The following is a 16,326-nucleotide window of genomic DNA, read 5'->3' on the forward strand; positions in this document are numbered from 1 at the left end:
TACTTTCTTCTCCTCTCAACATTGTAAAGCGTAAGGGTCCATAACAATCGTAGAAACATATGTATTTCGTTCCCAAATATCTTTCCATGTCATATTTGTTTCCATTTGTTCGCATAGCATGTTTGTCCGTTAGCATAAATTGAGAACTTATGCTTACAAAATTGTATCGAGCCCACCTCCCTCTTCCTATGTATCTACTCACTGGAAGAAGGATGGTGTGTCAAATACCCATAGAATCATACCAAAATGATTTTCCATGTTAAGTTTTGTCCATTTCTCGGATTTTCTAAAAAAAATTGAATGCAAGCCTTCCTCTTCCCTGCTTATATTCCCAATCCTATCCTGTATACATATTTCTCACATATACATACGTATTTCTCGTATTGCAATACCATCCCATGCTCAATTTGGTTTCATTTGCGTGGTATATTTTTGATTATGCATAAACTTGAAAGGGAGTACCATCCCCCTTCCTACGTCCCCATTGAATGTAGGGGTTTGAACTTAATATTCATAGAAATATGATTCGTACTCAAATACCCTTTTGATGCCAAATTTGGTTTGATTCGCTCGATTGATCAATTAATTCTCGAGTAATGCAAAAAAAGTATAGAAGCCCACCTTACCCCCTTTATATCTTTCCGCTGAAAGAAAGGTGAGGCTTCAATTTATCATAGAAACATTTCTCGATTCAAATAACCTCACATGCCAAATATGGTTCCATTTGCTCGATCAGCTCTCCAGTGATACTGAAAATTGTAAGGGAGAGCCCCCCGTCCCCTTTTCACCACCTCTTTGAAGAAGTGAGGGATACCAAATATTCATAAGCATTTCCTCCCAAATACTTTTCCATGCCAAATTTGGTTCCATTGCAGTGAAAATTGTATAAAACTCCCCCCTTCTCCCCTTTCCTTTCTCCTTGCTGGACGAAAGAGAGGGTTTCAATTTATTATTAGAATATTTCTCGTTCCCAAATACCCTCCCGTGCCAAATTTGGTTCCATTTGCTTCAACTGTTTTTGAGTTAAGTAAAAAATTATGAAAGAAGCCTCTCCTTCTTTATATCTCCCTACTGAAAAGACGGACGGGTCTCAAATAATCCTAGAAATATTTTTCCTACTTAAATACCCTCCCATGTCAAATTTAATACCATTTGCTTGATCAATTCTCGAGTTATGCAAACATTAGTATTTTGCTTGAGAGACCCCCTCCCCCCTTCCTGTTTGGGGGAGGGGCTCTCAAATTATAATAGGAGCCTTCCCTGGCTTCCAATACCTCACCCTGCCAAGGTACACGTAAATCTGTTCAGTAGTTTCCGAGTCTATATGAAACAGACATACAGACACAAATCCATTTTTATATATATAGATCTTAATTTACATATCTTTACATTGAATAATTTATTGAAAAAATGCGCTTCAGTATGTTGAATTTGAAAAAAATAATGGAAAAAAATCCATTTTAACTTAGAAGAATTTATTCAATTTCAATGGTTGATAATTGAATTTTATTTGATAAATCGAAAAAAATATTTAATTTTATTTCAAGAGAACCAAGGATTATAGTCAAAGATAAAACCTTTTTTAAATTCAAATTCTTCCAGATAGAAAAATAAAAGGTTAAAAAAGTTCAATTTTGAAGTTCAAAATATTAACTTTTTATATAATTCAACATATTCAATTATACTAGAGAAATTCAACGGAATTGTTCATTATTAATTTATTACTAGAAAATTATAAAAAAAAAACATTTCGGGTTCAATGTTTAAAGGTGGATGTGAGTAGTCATTCAAACTAAGCTAAGCTAGTTCAACATATTGAATTATACTGACGAAGAACAGATTGGGAAATGGGTAATCTCTTGAATGATCAGTAAGAAACTAATGAAGTAAAAATAAAAAACAATGAATTCCAAATTGTGTTGTCAATAATAAAAGCATCAAGATAATACAAGTTGAGTTAACATTGCGCATTAAAATTAATTTTTAGGTTGATACTCTGAATTTTTTTTCGCACTTTCTAAAGAATAATCAAAACTCTTGAAACTCTTGATCGATAAAAACATGATTTTATATTATGAAAACTACCCGAGCAGACTTTTATGGCAAAATTATACCTAATTTTGCTATCATGCCTTGAAGGTAAATTGAGGTATCATTTTGCCCGAATAAAGGTGGTACAATGCCAAAATTTGGGTCTCACTTTCCATATACCGATACCTCGATAATCCCAAGTATAGGTCTCATTGAAACCTTAATGATACCTTGTTTAGCCAACGTTTCAAAACGAGTTTTGAAGGCATAATGATGCCACTTTGAGGTATAATTTACAGCCAAAATTAGGCATCGATGTGGTTTCAAATTTTTCTCAAAAGGATGCCTAAACGAGGCATTAAAAAGCATTCCTAGAAAGCAAAATTTGCCATCACTGTGCTATCTTCCAATCCAAAATAATACCCTAATATTACTTCTGTACCACCTTGATTCGATTTATGTTATATCGTTTTATGTTTTCTTCGGGGTTTGTTAATAATCGCCTTTTCTTATGCAATTCTTAGTAAAGGGGATATTAATTCATGATAGGTTCATATTTGTATTCGGCTGGAGAAACGCCGCAATGTAGGCAATGAAAATCATATGTTTTACTACTGAAGTGCATTTTTCGATTCTCTCATAAAATACATTTTTATTACTGCATCGAATTCAGTTTATATAAAAATTGCTGAACATTAAGACTGTTTGAGTACCATAACTTATATTGTAACTACACTTCATGAATAAAACATAATTTTCATTAATCTTGATACTGGGCTTGTGATATAGCTCAGTTGGCAAGTCTGTTGTCTCCTGAGCCGATGTCCGCGAGTTCGAGCCCAAGAGTAAACATCGAACACAGTTGTACTGGATAGTTTTTCAATAACGATCCGCCAACTGCAACGTTGATAAAGTCGCGAATGCCATAAAGATGGTAAAACGACTATAATCGAAACAAAAAAAAAATAATCTTGATACTGTATGTAACATACCACAAATGATTGAATACTAAAGAAAAAATGCTACAACTATGAAAATCTTTTTGCATGGTTTAAAATTGACCCAAGTGTATCAAGAAAATAAAAATGATCAGCTAAGTTGTTATTATTTTCATTTTTCAACTAAGATGAAAAAATAAAGGAATAAATTCAAAAAGATATTAATAATATGGAATACCTTGAATTTTAGAGATAAACATGATTTCGTTAATGGTATTTGGTTTGGATAGCCGCATAGTCAAACGCCTGAATGTGTACACTCGATATTACTATTTATGGCTTGTAGTATAGAGACTAGAGTAAACAAAGAGGCAAAATGTTCCGATTGTCTTTGCCAATTTTGCAAAGCGAAATATAAATTAAAATTAATGCGCCAGTTATTTCTTTTTTGGATTTTATTGCTAACAAACTGAATTTGCAAATCATTGCTCGACTATTTCTCATCAGTTTTGAACTAGGTAAGTAAATGTAGCCAAAGCGTGAAGTGATAGAAAATTGATCAACTTTTTCTATTCATCCAAAACAACATTCACGTGAAATTTTAGTTATGGCAAATGGCAATCTTAGGGCAATACTGCAGCTTTGTTGCAAAATGTATTACATATTTTGTTAGGGATCAGATGGCGCCTCTTTGTTTTCTATAGTCTCTTCAGCTTAGGATTATAACACTACGAAAATTTTAAAAGATTCGAATCTACCATAATACCATGTTGATCAAAGTTAACCTGAATTATGAGCTCTAGTACTTTAATAAACATTTAATTGTAGCCACTTACGTGATTTGAAAATTATGCAATTAATGAACACGTTTTATACTCAAGCTTCTCTAATAAAATTAATAATTAAATACATCTATTTGAACACACAGATTGCGACGTTATAATGTTTTGTTCCTTCATGATTTTATTAATCCTGAATAAAACGTCTTAATAATTATTTCTCTAACAATGTGTGGAGCGACATTATTTGGCCAAAGTAAAATTGCCAGGATGTGCTTGCCAGGATTTTGTTAAAAGCTATAGTTTGGAGTTGTCATCTTTTGATATTGTAAAATACAAACGTCGATTATTGTTAATTTTTATTACAGATCAACCAAAAAAGCAAACTGTGTAGAAATGAATATAATATTGCTTATAAAATATTTGCACATATATTTCTGAAATATGTTCCTAGATGAGCCATTGATTGTTGAATTACATAATAAATTTGATCAAGAATTTTCAAAATTGAATATCAAATAATTGTATGAATTATACTGAAAGAAGCTTCAAGCTTTAACCAAGTTTCTAGAAATAAACGCCTGATGTTATACTTTAAATATAAGATATGAGAAAAAATATTCCATCGAAATCGATTACTAAATACCCCTGAACATAGTTAGATTACGGTTGGCGTTTCAAACTGATACTTCTCATCACCCAAATAGCAAATTATTGAATCAAAGAATCATTATGTTATAAAATTAAAAAATATAACAATACAACAAACTCTAAAAAACTTTTCAAGTAGTTGTAAATCATTCACATTAATGCCGTAATCTCAGTATGGACCGGCATTGTTCTAGCTGCATTTTGCTATACGATAAATAACATACTTCAAATTTTCGTAACTACAAAGAAGGACTAAGACGACTCGCAGCAGCACAGCTAACATACTAAGCCTCATTAGTAGCTATTTAAAATTCAATGCTGTTATCAAATATAGTAAAATCAATATACTCTCACTCATCCTATGGAGAAAGTTCTAACTACCATGTATAAACATCGACGATCTGAACTACTTTTGGCAGATTTTTGACTTGTAGGTGGCGCTGTTGCTGCTAGAGGTGGCGATGGCGGTACGATCAGTGGCTTTAGTAAGAACTTTCGTCAGTAGGTGGTGCTGACATGCGTGTCCTTGATGAGATGTATGGAGAAGGCTGAGAGTGAGGTATATTTATTTGAATATATTTGCTGTTATACTCCAACTCTTAAACTGTAATATTTTGCATTTTTGCAACAAAGCTGTTAATATAATACTATCAAAAATCGTTTGAGCAACTCAATAAATTCGCAGAACATTAGTTGATCGAGAATTGTTTTTTCAACGATTAAATAAACAACAACAAAACTTCCGAGTTTCAATGAATCGTCCAGAGCTTACACTTTATCTATATTCAGGCGTAAGAAGTAATCAGTTTTCAATGGATGGAATACTTTTTACTAATATTTTTCATGTGAATTAAAAATCAGGTGTTTTTTTTATCTAATGAGTTTGGAGGGAAGAATGAGGAATTTGAATTCCTTGATACGATCTCGGTTTGCAAAATTTAGATTGATTTTAACTATTGAAAAGTCTATCTAACTTGATGTGTCTTTGAAAATGCTAAATTTTTGTAAAATAAAAAAATCGCGGTAAACAATATTTTACAATCGGATACTTACTTCGACTCCTGATGACCGTGAAAAAGTTTTCGAGAAAAATCCGATACCAGGGACTGTCTGATTGGCCTCCACGAGATGAAGCTGAACGAGCGGAATACTTTTTGTTTTGGGGGACCAATGAATCCAATTTCTGGGAGATTGCTCGGTCCCAATGAAGATGATCTGGTGGCGAATAATATAAACAACATTCGAGAAGGAGTTGAAAATTATGAAGTTTTTCACTATTTACATAAAACATCCATTGTCATCAGTTGACCAAGCTGCTAAAGCTTCTCTACCCGGCGTACAACAGATTAAACCTGGCTCGAAGTGCGTTGTATTCCGGTCCGATAAACATACACGTAGCTGCTGGACATCACGGCCATCTGTAGCGACGGAAACAGGAGTTTAATCGAAAATCATTAAAAGTTTTATGAATGTCACTTACTGTAATACACATACGAACGTATTAACCTTAATGCACAACTTTGTTTTCCCTTCTTTTTGAGTTTTTAATACGTTTCGGACGAATCTGGCTGGCTATAAGAACGTTCACTCCACTGGGTAAACAACAACTTTGTTTACATTCTTCCGTTTTGCGGTTGGACCAGTAATATTGAATGCATGCCCAATGCTTTTATTTGCCATTTAGGAAAAAATCATTGGTTGGTTGCATTGCATTGATTGTAGTATGTAAAATGATTTATTTAATGTTCTGATGATTGTTATATTATCCTATTTGTGGCTGGTAGTGTTCGTGATATTATGCTAAGACCGGCTGCCCGTTTTTGTACCGGAGAGTTTTTAAGGTTAATTGTCTCGTCTCATCTGTCATAAACAACTCTATAAAAGCAAGTGCGCATTCAAGTCAGTACAAAATTAGAATTTTTGTTTGCCGCAACCAGTAGCAGGTCTACTATATTGTTAGGGAGGAATATTCCAGCAGTCTTAACTCGTTGCAGCAACCAAAACAACACTTACATTGCTAGTGTGGAGTATGCAATAATTACACGGTAACACATAAAAAACATGTAATTGGTGACTCGATTTATTTTCGTAATTTTTTTTATACATATTGAATTTTTAAATAAAAGCATATATAAGTTCGTTTTGCATAACTTTTAGCGATTTCTTACGTTTGATCATCAGTTTGCTAAGTATTTTTTTCCTCATTACCAAGCCCCTCGTTACATACAGTGACAAATTCCAAACAAACAATGTATTAAAAAAAACTATGTTATGCACAAATGATTTCAACTGATTTAAATACTTTTAGAGATTAAATGTTTCCGTCCTTATGTTTTTATTTGAGGTATAATTTAAACAGAATATGTTGATGGAATTTGATTTAAAAAAACTGGATTGATTTCATATTAAAATCATATTAAGAATTCTAATGAAAGTAAGGGTCTTTTACTATTACGTTAAAATTAAATTTCCAACATGAAAAAAAAATATTTAAGGGTGAGCTGAAAAGGAGATATTAGTAAATATTAAGAAACTACAAAAACTTAACACTAATGATGTTTTTGAATAAAAAAAATAATAAAATGAATTTGAGACACTTGGAGCCAAAGTATTATGCATAGGTGCTTAAAGGCAATTTTTCAAAAAAGAAAGAATCGTTTGGCATGAAAATGTGCACATTGCATGAAGGGTTACTTTTACCACGAATACCAGTCAAACCCTAAGGAAAGTGTATTTTAAGTATGTTTTTAATTGCATTTTTGAATTAGATGACAAATTATGTCAACTCTTAACCTCGTTTTGGTCTCAGTTTGCTATTGTGTAAAAACTAAGGAAATAAAAAAAAAAATAGAAGTTAAATTGATTCTTATTGTTGATTTATTCGTCGAAAGAACCATGACAGATTAAAATTAATGATATCTTGATGATGCTTAGTTGTGCTATCACTAAAAAACCAGACACCAATTAATGCCTGCACTATGCTGGTAACTACTAAACTGTATGTTTGAGTTCAGTTCGGTAAAACTTTTGTCTCTTTCATAAACTTTTTTTGAACTCAGAAAGTTGAATACCAAATCATGGTATCATTTCCATCTTACTTTTCTACTAGATGAAAATCATGAAACCTAGATGATGCCTCGTTTTGCTATCTTGACAAAACTAAAACCAAAAAATGCTTTCATTTTGCTCTCAATGCCTTATTTTGGTATTGGTTTGAGATCATTTTTCGCCAAATTGATGCTTCAATGATACCTAATTTTGCCCTCGGCAAAAATACGATACTAAACTATGCTATCATTTTGGCATTGATAGCTCATTTTGGTTACAGTTTGCTATCGATTCAGGCATCAAAGTCTGCTCGGGTAATGCAATGTTTTTAAATTTTCAATCGAAGATTTTGAAGTTTTAAACTCCAAGCCCCGAATATTTTGTTGCTTCCAATTGAACTATTGGAAAGGTGGAAACTAAAGTTTTTCTTATTAAAAATTATGAATTTTTAAACGAAGATTATGATTTCAGAATTCAAAAATTCAAAAATTCAAAATTAAAACTACAAAGACAAACGTATTGAAAATATTTCATTTAATTTATATAGTTTGATTATAAATTCGTTAAATTTATTTGAATACAAAATTAAAATATAATGGTGAAAAAAGATGTTTCAACATTTAACATGGATTTATAAGCTCGTCTTACCCTTATTAAAATTTATTGATATAATTTAATTGATAACTCAATTCTTTTGTCAAATTTTGTCTATCACCTTTAGTTTAGGTGATATGGAGTTTAAAAGCTTTTGAATGTTTCAGTTTTCAGTTAAATGAATCATTGATAACTGATGAAATAACAAATCTACTTTAAAGAAAAATCTGATTTCGATTTTTTTTACTTTAGGGGAGAGTGGGGATACTTGATCCCCTTTTCTTATTTTCACCATATCTTTTAGGAAAAATTTAGCAACTCGCCGTCTTTGACATTTTCTGACAGCTTGTAACTTCAAGTTTCTATGCTCCAAAAATTAGAACGATACTTGAACCCGTTGATGAACTAGAAGCATTTTCGTGGGAGTAAAAAAATTGCGATTTTTCTGAAGTTAGGGGAGATTTGATCCCCTATTGAAGGAGACTTGATATTTTATTCAGGACGCCTAATCCTTGTATAAAAATCAAACAAAACCCCAAGATAGAGTGTTAATTGACTATTTTGATCGAGTTTGTTCTCATTTCACAATTTATAGCAGACATAAGAAGAAAATTCTATAACTTTGTCTCAACGCTAATAACATTGCATACTTAAAGGCGCTATTTTTTAATAATTAAGCGAAAATTAATTATTTTTACTCTTTTCTTCAGACAATTTTTTGATAAATATTAGTTTTTGGATAAATATTAGTAATTTAGTAATCAGCAATCATAACGATCAGTTCAGAAGAAGAATATGCCGTTTGGAAGGGGGATCAATTATACCCAACTCTAGGGGATCAATTGTGCCCATAATCAACATTTTAGAAAACTTTTTCTAAAAAAAGTTGAGAGTTTTCCATTGCTTTGAAAATATGGCATTATGAAGTTCATTTTACGCTCGAGCGATTGATATATTGGAACAAATATTTTTTTCATAATTGTCCCAAGTAAGGAACATTTTAAAGTGATGAAAAAAGATCTTCAAGTTACATTTTGTGAAATTTTTCAAACAAAGTTCAATTACTCAAACAATTATTTTGTTAAACTTTTCAAATTACAAACATTGTTGTTTTGCTCATTTTGGCACATTTTTCTAGAACATTTGATCTTTGTAGGACATTCCAGTTTCGAGATATAGCTAAGGAATCAAGTATCCCCAGGGATCAAGTATCCTCATTCTCCCCTACCTATATTATACAACTAAGAAATGGTGTTTTAAAGATGATGATGTATGATCAAAAAAATTTAAATTGTACAGCTTGAAAAATTTTGGAAAGATATCATTACAAGAATTTCTGACATTATTGAATGAAGTTTAAAAAAAAATTTAACAAAATTTGTTCATTTAGTTCGGTAAGGTTTTTGCCTTCAAAATATCTTAAATTTAATTTTTTTTAAAACTTTTTTTAAAATAAGCAAAAGTAAACGAATAGAAAACCTCTATAACTTTTCCGCAGAACTCAAAATTACTTGAAGTCATGGAAAAAGTTGAATATTGATTCAAAACCATTATTTGAAAATTGAATGTTTTTATTTTAAAGTTCTGTTAAAAAATGCTGAAATTTGTTAAATGATTTGAAAATATTTTCAAAAGTTATTTAAAAAACATAAACAGGTCACCCAAATTAGTCAAATCTCGCTTTTAAATTCTTTGCACCTTGGAAGGATGTAAACTTTGTGGCTTTGTAAAATTTATCAAAACGTTTTTGAATTGATGTTAAGCATTTAGAAAGACAAGAAACAGAGAATAAAATTGGGACTGAAAATGGTTCTTGAAGAATATTTCATATAAGCACGATTTTTTTTGTAAATCAAAATTTGTAGTAATAAAGTAGAGGATACTGGATTTTGTCTTCATCCCTTCGTACCAATACTTCTCATAAATATTATTCTCATTCTAACGAAATTCTTAATGTTTGTGAAAATTGGTCGCATTTTCAGTGGTAGTTTATTAGTTTCTAGCAACTTGTCGGAGACATTTAAGCAATCAGAATGAATGAATATAAATTAGCTATCTCAATCACTTAAGCCAAAGTTTTATGGTAAACCATTATAACTATTACGAATATGAGCAATGCAACCAATTTTGCTTTAAAACAGTGAAAGATTCAAGGTATTTATGATGGATTTTCAAATGTGTTTTGAATCGTAAATAGGTTGAATTAATTTTTTTTAACTTTGAACTCCCGTTTATTTATGAAAAATACGAAGATAAAAAACTGTTACTTAAAGATCTTATGCCTTAAAAATTCTGGCAGTTTAAATAAAAAAATGCTGCAAAAATATGTAATCGACAATGATTCAATGAAACGACCCTTTGGGTGAAGAACAGTTTCTTGCACCATTTCTTGCAACACTAACTCGCCAATGTGTTAGTGTCAGTATTTTAGCTCCCCCCAAGCTCTAGCTCCCCAACCCCAAACAAAACGCAATTCAACCTACCCGAACTTGTCTCTTTCCCCTTTTCTCTTGTTCGACCCGCCATTCCTTTTGCTGAAATATGCGAAATCCTGCTTGAAGTAAAGTTGCACAAAAACAGATGAAAATCTATGCACGTTTGAAAGCCAGCAAAAGTCGTTAGGGATTCGATGGATACACACGCATTCATTCACCAACCATTGAAGTAATTTTCCTGAAATTTTTAAAATAATATCGTCAAGAGATTGTATTAAACATCGTATTGCATCACATATTTATAGTAAAGAAGGCTTGATCTTTAATATTCTGAATTAAAAAGAGTTATTTCAAGCAGTTTCGAATATGAAACAATTAAAACCTTTTTTTGTTTTAGTTTTGGTATCCAGAAATATTGTGATCTTGGTAACCAGTAGTGCCGGATCTGTTTTCGGGATGAGTAAAGATAAATTCTATTAGCTGATTTCCAATTAAACTGTCTACTATTGAAAAAAAAAACATATGCTTTAGTTAACTATGGGCCAAAACCATAGAATACTGAGTTGTACTATATTTAATTTTTCAAAATAGCCATCTCATGGAATATCTTAAACAAACCATTATTCCATTTTTATGATTTTTCAGTTTTAATGTAGATACTTGTTTATTTCAATAAGAAAAGCGTTTGATTAATGAGGTAATTATACTCCACTAAATTTCTAATAACAGTAGGTACCGATTTTGAGTTTATTGACTAAGTACTGGTTTTAAGATATAAAATTGTAACAAAATCCTGCAATGGTAGTGGCGACACTGAATTCTTGTTATTTGAACTAATTTGTAATGACAATAGGTTGTTGTTTGGAGTGTATTATAACCCACCAGCACAAGATTGTTCGCAATTACTTCAAACTCATTTCCAGGAATTTAGCATACATTATGAAAACTCTTTTTTGATCGGCGATTTTAACTGTGATCTTCTGAAGCAATCTGCAAGAATCGAACTTTTCAAGGATACCTTGTCTAGCTCAAATTTTACAAATATCAATAGTGAACCCACTTTCTTTAATTCCAGTGGTTGCTCTCTACTAGATTTATTAATCACGGATTCGACCGAAAGCATTCATAGATTTAACCAAATCTCACTACCTGGCGTTTCCCACCACGATCTAATTTTTTCAACTCTTAATTTTTCGAAGCAGGTTTATCATGATGGCTACTGGTATCGTGATTACATCAACTTTGATCATAGTACACTTTTTCAATACCTCAGTAATATGAATTGGGATTTTTTCTTCAGCATAAATGATTCTGATATTCTTGTTGAATTATTAAACACATTTTTGCTGTCTCTTCATGACTCATTTTTCCCTTTGAAGTTTAGAAAATACCGCAAAAACACCTGGTTCAATCAAGACATTGAAATTGCTATGGTTAATAGGGATCTAGCTTACAGAACTTGGAAACGAACCAAATTAGACAGCGACAAAGTGTTTTTCAAAAGACTGCGAAATAAAGTCAATACCCTGATTTCAAGAGCCAAAATAAGATCTGACAAGCTGAAATTAAATATGAACTTACCCCCAAGAAAATTTTGGAATAATTTAAAAAGCTTTGGTCTAGGTAAACCGGAAAAATCTACATTCACTCCGAACTTTTCCCCTACAGAAGTAAACGACTATTTCTGTTCTAATTTCATATCTGATGGTAATGAAGAAATCTTCATCCCACAAAGCTCTTCTGGTTTCCAGTTCAGACCGTTTCATGAATATGAAATTATAAACGCTGTTGCCTCTATTAAATCCAATGCTTCTGGATTAGATAACATACCTACGAATCTTGTTAAAATACTTCTTCCGTACATTATTCCGGTCTTGAACCACCTTTTCAATACTATTATCATTACGTCAAAGTTTCCGTTTCAATGGAAAAAAGTCAAGGTTATACCAATTCCAAAAAAGTCCAATAATCAAGATTTAACTAATCTCAGACCAATTAGTCTTTTAAGTTCGATTTCGAAAATATTTGAAAAGTTGATCAAACAACAAATTTCGGACTATATCAATCAAAATGACCTCTTGAGTAGTAACCAATCTGGGTTTAGAACCAATCATAGCACAGAAACTACCTTGATGAAAGTGCATGATGATATTGCTGTTTCTCTAGACAAAAAAGGACTCGCTATACTTCTTCTAATAGACTTTGCTAAAGCTTTTGACAGAGTGTCTCACGAGAAGTTAATTGAAAAACTTATTTCAAAGTTTTCCTTCTCCGGACCCGCAGCCAAAATGATCAAATCATACCTTCAGGGTCGTACTCAGGCTGTTCTCATAAACGATTGTTTATCAAGCCTAATGCCGATTGAGTCAGGAGTTCCCCAAGGCTCCATTCTTGGTCCAATATTGTTTTCACTTTTCATAAACGATCTTCCCCCAGTTCTTAAATACTGCAGTATTCAAATGTTTGCAGATGACGTGCAAATATATTTTTGCTCTGACAGATCAACGCCAATAAATGAAGTTTGTGAGAAGATCAATCATGATTTGCAAAAAGTAGATGAATGGTCATACTCAAATTCTCTACCTATAAATCCCGCAAAAACAAAAGCTCTTTTTTTTAATAGATGGAACAGAACTTCAGAATTACCGAGTCTTCGCTTGGCGAACTCCGCGATAACCTTTACTGATTTTGCTGAAAATCTTGGCATAGTTTTTGATCATGAACTGTCATGGAAAAGGCAAGTGAATAAACAATGTAGCAAAATCTATGGATCTTTAAAAAGGCTTAATCTTACCACAAGGCACCTCGACATAGAAACTAAATTAAAACTATTCAAAAGCTACATCTATCCATTATTCATTTATGGAGATTTCATTTATTCGAATTGCTCAGCTAGGTCCCTGGAAAAACTCCGAGTAGCATTGAGCTCATGTGTCCGGTATGTCTATGGTTTGTCTAGATTTTCAAGTGTTTCTCATCTTCAAAAAACGTTGATTGGTTGCCCATTTCATAACTTTTATAAACATAGATCGTGCGTTTTAGTCCATAGAATTGTCACCAGAGGAGGTCCACAATACATTAAAAGACTTTTTATTCCTGTAAGAAACTCCAGAACTATTAACTTTGTCATTCCACCTCATAGCTCAGTCTACTACAACAACTCGTTTCTCGTTAGAGGCATCTCAAACTGGAATCATCTTCCTACCCTTATTAAATCCATTAAATCGAAATTGGAATTCAAGAAAGCTTCACTATCAAGATTTGCATTATAAGGTAACAATTGATTCTCTCTAGTTAAATATGAAAGTGCATCAGAAACATTAGAAATAAATCAAAACCACACAAACCCAAATGTAACACTTAAAAAAGATTGTGCATATCTTATGTAACACGAATAAAACATGAATTATTATTATTATTAAGTAGCGGGTGTAATACTACCCAGTACTAAAAGCTTACTCAACATATCAAAAATCGATTACCTTGAAATTAATATTTCTGATTTTTATACCCAAAATTAAGACATAGCTTACATTTCGAAAAAAAATGTTTTTCACGACAAATGTTGGAGAAATTGGTAGATAAACTACACAACTCAATTTTATTCTGGTTTGGTAAAATTTTAACCGATCAGATTTTTCCTCAAAACCTAAATAGTTCCTGGAAAAATAATTCGCTGAAAAAAATATATGTTAAATCGTCAATCTTTTAATCCGGTTTGATTTCAAAAAATCTATAGCGGTTATAATTTAACATAAATATTCAGTAGACCGCAAATAGTATTACGTTTGAATTAGCTATTTATTTTTATTTATTCTAATTATTTTTGTAGGAAAACTTATATAGTTAGTTTTTTTTCTCTTATAGGCCATTCATTCAACAACGTTGTTTGGCTACAACTATTGAGTAAAAAAAAAATGGTTAAGAACCTAGAACACGCACGTGGCGATAATCAGTTCGGTAAATATAGTTTTTTGGCCATTTGACAGACAAGATTTCACTTTCGATTAGGCGGCGGGCGCGCTGATCAGCTGTGAGCATTTAGGTAGTCACGCAACCCCAAATTTAGTCTGCTTTCGATCTAAATGAGAATAATTTGACCGATGCCGTGGGTGGGTTCAAGATGTTCCTGAATGTTTTGCCGCTGCTCAAGTGGGGCTTAAAGCTTCTCAAATGGTCGAATATTTTCTAAGATTTATCAGTCAAAACATTTTGTTTGACTGAAATGTTTACAATCATTGTGAAAATTATATTTCGGTAAACTTTCAAAAAGTTTTTTCAGCAACCATACTTACTACTTTTTTTTTGGATCAACAACAGGAAGTATCATCTAGAAACACTTCAAAACCATTGAGAAAGGGCTGACATTTGTTGAACCCCGAATAAACCGCTTATTGGTAAGGTGCAATGGTAAAAAATTATACCCTATTAGCTAGGAAGATGGCTTAAACAATTATCTTAAGAAAGACTTAAGATCTTCTGCCTTAAAACACAAGATGAAACTGCTACTATAAAAAGAATTCCATACCTCAATCAACCATCATTCTCCGACCCTCCCTTCAGTCAAAAACACAATTTAGTTAAAGCAGCAACATGAAGGTAAGAAAAATTTCAAACTTTTTTGTTAGAACAACTGATAATGAATCCTTTTTCCTTAGATCCTGATCCCATTATGTATCTGGTTAGTCGCAGCGAGCGCGATTGCAAATCAGGACAGGAAAACAACAGACAAACAGCCAGGAGAGTTGCAAACAGCAGCCACAACTGCTATTGGTTACAATGCCAATGGTCCTGCCGGCTCAAATGGATACAATCAGTGGAACAATGGGTACAATGGCAACTGGAACGGAAATTGGAACAATGGTCGTCAGACGCCGTGGAACAACAACAACAACAACAACTGGAACAATGGACAGTGGAATAATGGCCAATGGAACAATGGACAGTGGAACAACAATGGGCAATGGAGCAACTGGCAGCGAAACAATGGACAGTGGAACAATGGGCAGTGGGGCAACAATGGACAGTGGGGCAACAATGGCCAATGGGGAAACCAATGGAACAATGGACAATGGGGTAATAACGGACAGTGGGGTAATAATGGCCAATGGAACCGTAACTGGAACAATGGAGCCTGGAACCAGAATGGTTATTCTGGGCCCAATGGTGCTTATCAGCAGTATAACGCAGGATTCTACAACAGCCGTTTCTGATGCTGAAACTTTTCGAGTTGATCTTAGTTTAGATTTCAACATATTATGCTACATAAAGTGCTTAATCATTTAATAAAGCTCCAGACAATCAAAAGGCTATTATTTTGATCATTTATGGCTAAAAATTTTGCCATTTTTAATATTTGCATTCATTATTTTTAATCTTGTACTTGAAAATTGTGTACCGTAAAACGGGGTAACATTGATCACCGGGGTAGCTTTGATCAACATGAAATTTTGCCACATAATCATCAGTAACTAAGTCTAAAGTTAAAACATCTCAAAACTGTTTTCCACGTTTAAAAAGCTACATGTTGACTTTCAAATGTAAGTAAAAATGTTATTTCAAAATCTTGAAATAACTTTTTTACTTACATTCGAAGGCTCGCAAACAAGCAATCTTCCTGATGAAATCAAAGCGTTTAGAAGCAGCAGGTTGATCTATGTTAGAGTTCAACTTTTTTTCTTAGTAAATTTATAGTTTTGGTGTAGTTTTTGTTGTATTTTGAGATAAATTTTTGATATTTAAAAAATAGGGACGTTTTCCAAGAGCAAGCCTTTCTAGGACAAAATTCTAGCAACACTATCAAATGGTAAAGTTTGCAGGAAAAAGTTTAAAAGGCATAGTGTAAGGGCC

The 16,326-nt window shown here is 32.4% G+C and overlaps 1 protein-coding gene across 1 annotated transcript; it reads left to right on the forward strand.

Annotated features, from left to right (window-relative positions):
• The first annotated feature begins 15,069 nt into the window (after positions 1-15,069).
• Positions 15,070-15,689, forward strand: LOC129752564 (bifunctional endo-1,4-beta-xylanase XylA-like). Its single transcript, XM_055748338.1, has 2 exons — positions 15,070-15,075; positions 15,135-15,689. Exons 1-2 carry the CDS (start codon positions 15,070-15,072, stop codon positions 15,687-15,689), a joined length of 561 nt encoding a protein of 186 aa, XP_055604313.1.
• Positions 15,690-16,326: the final 637 nt, after the last annotated feature.

This window comes from Uranotaenia lowii, chromosome 3 (genome assembly GCF_029784155.1).
Source record: "Uranotaenia lowii strain MFRU-FL chromosome 3, ASM2978415v1, whole genome shotgun sequence".
Lineage (NCBI taxonomy): Eukaryota > Metazoa > Arthropoda > Insecta > Diptera > Culicidae > Uranotaenia > Uranotaenia lowii.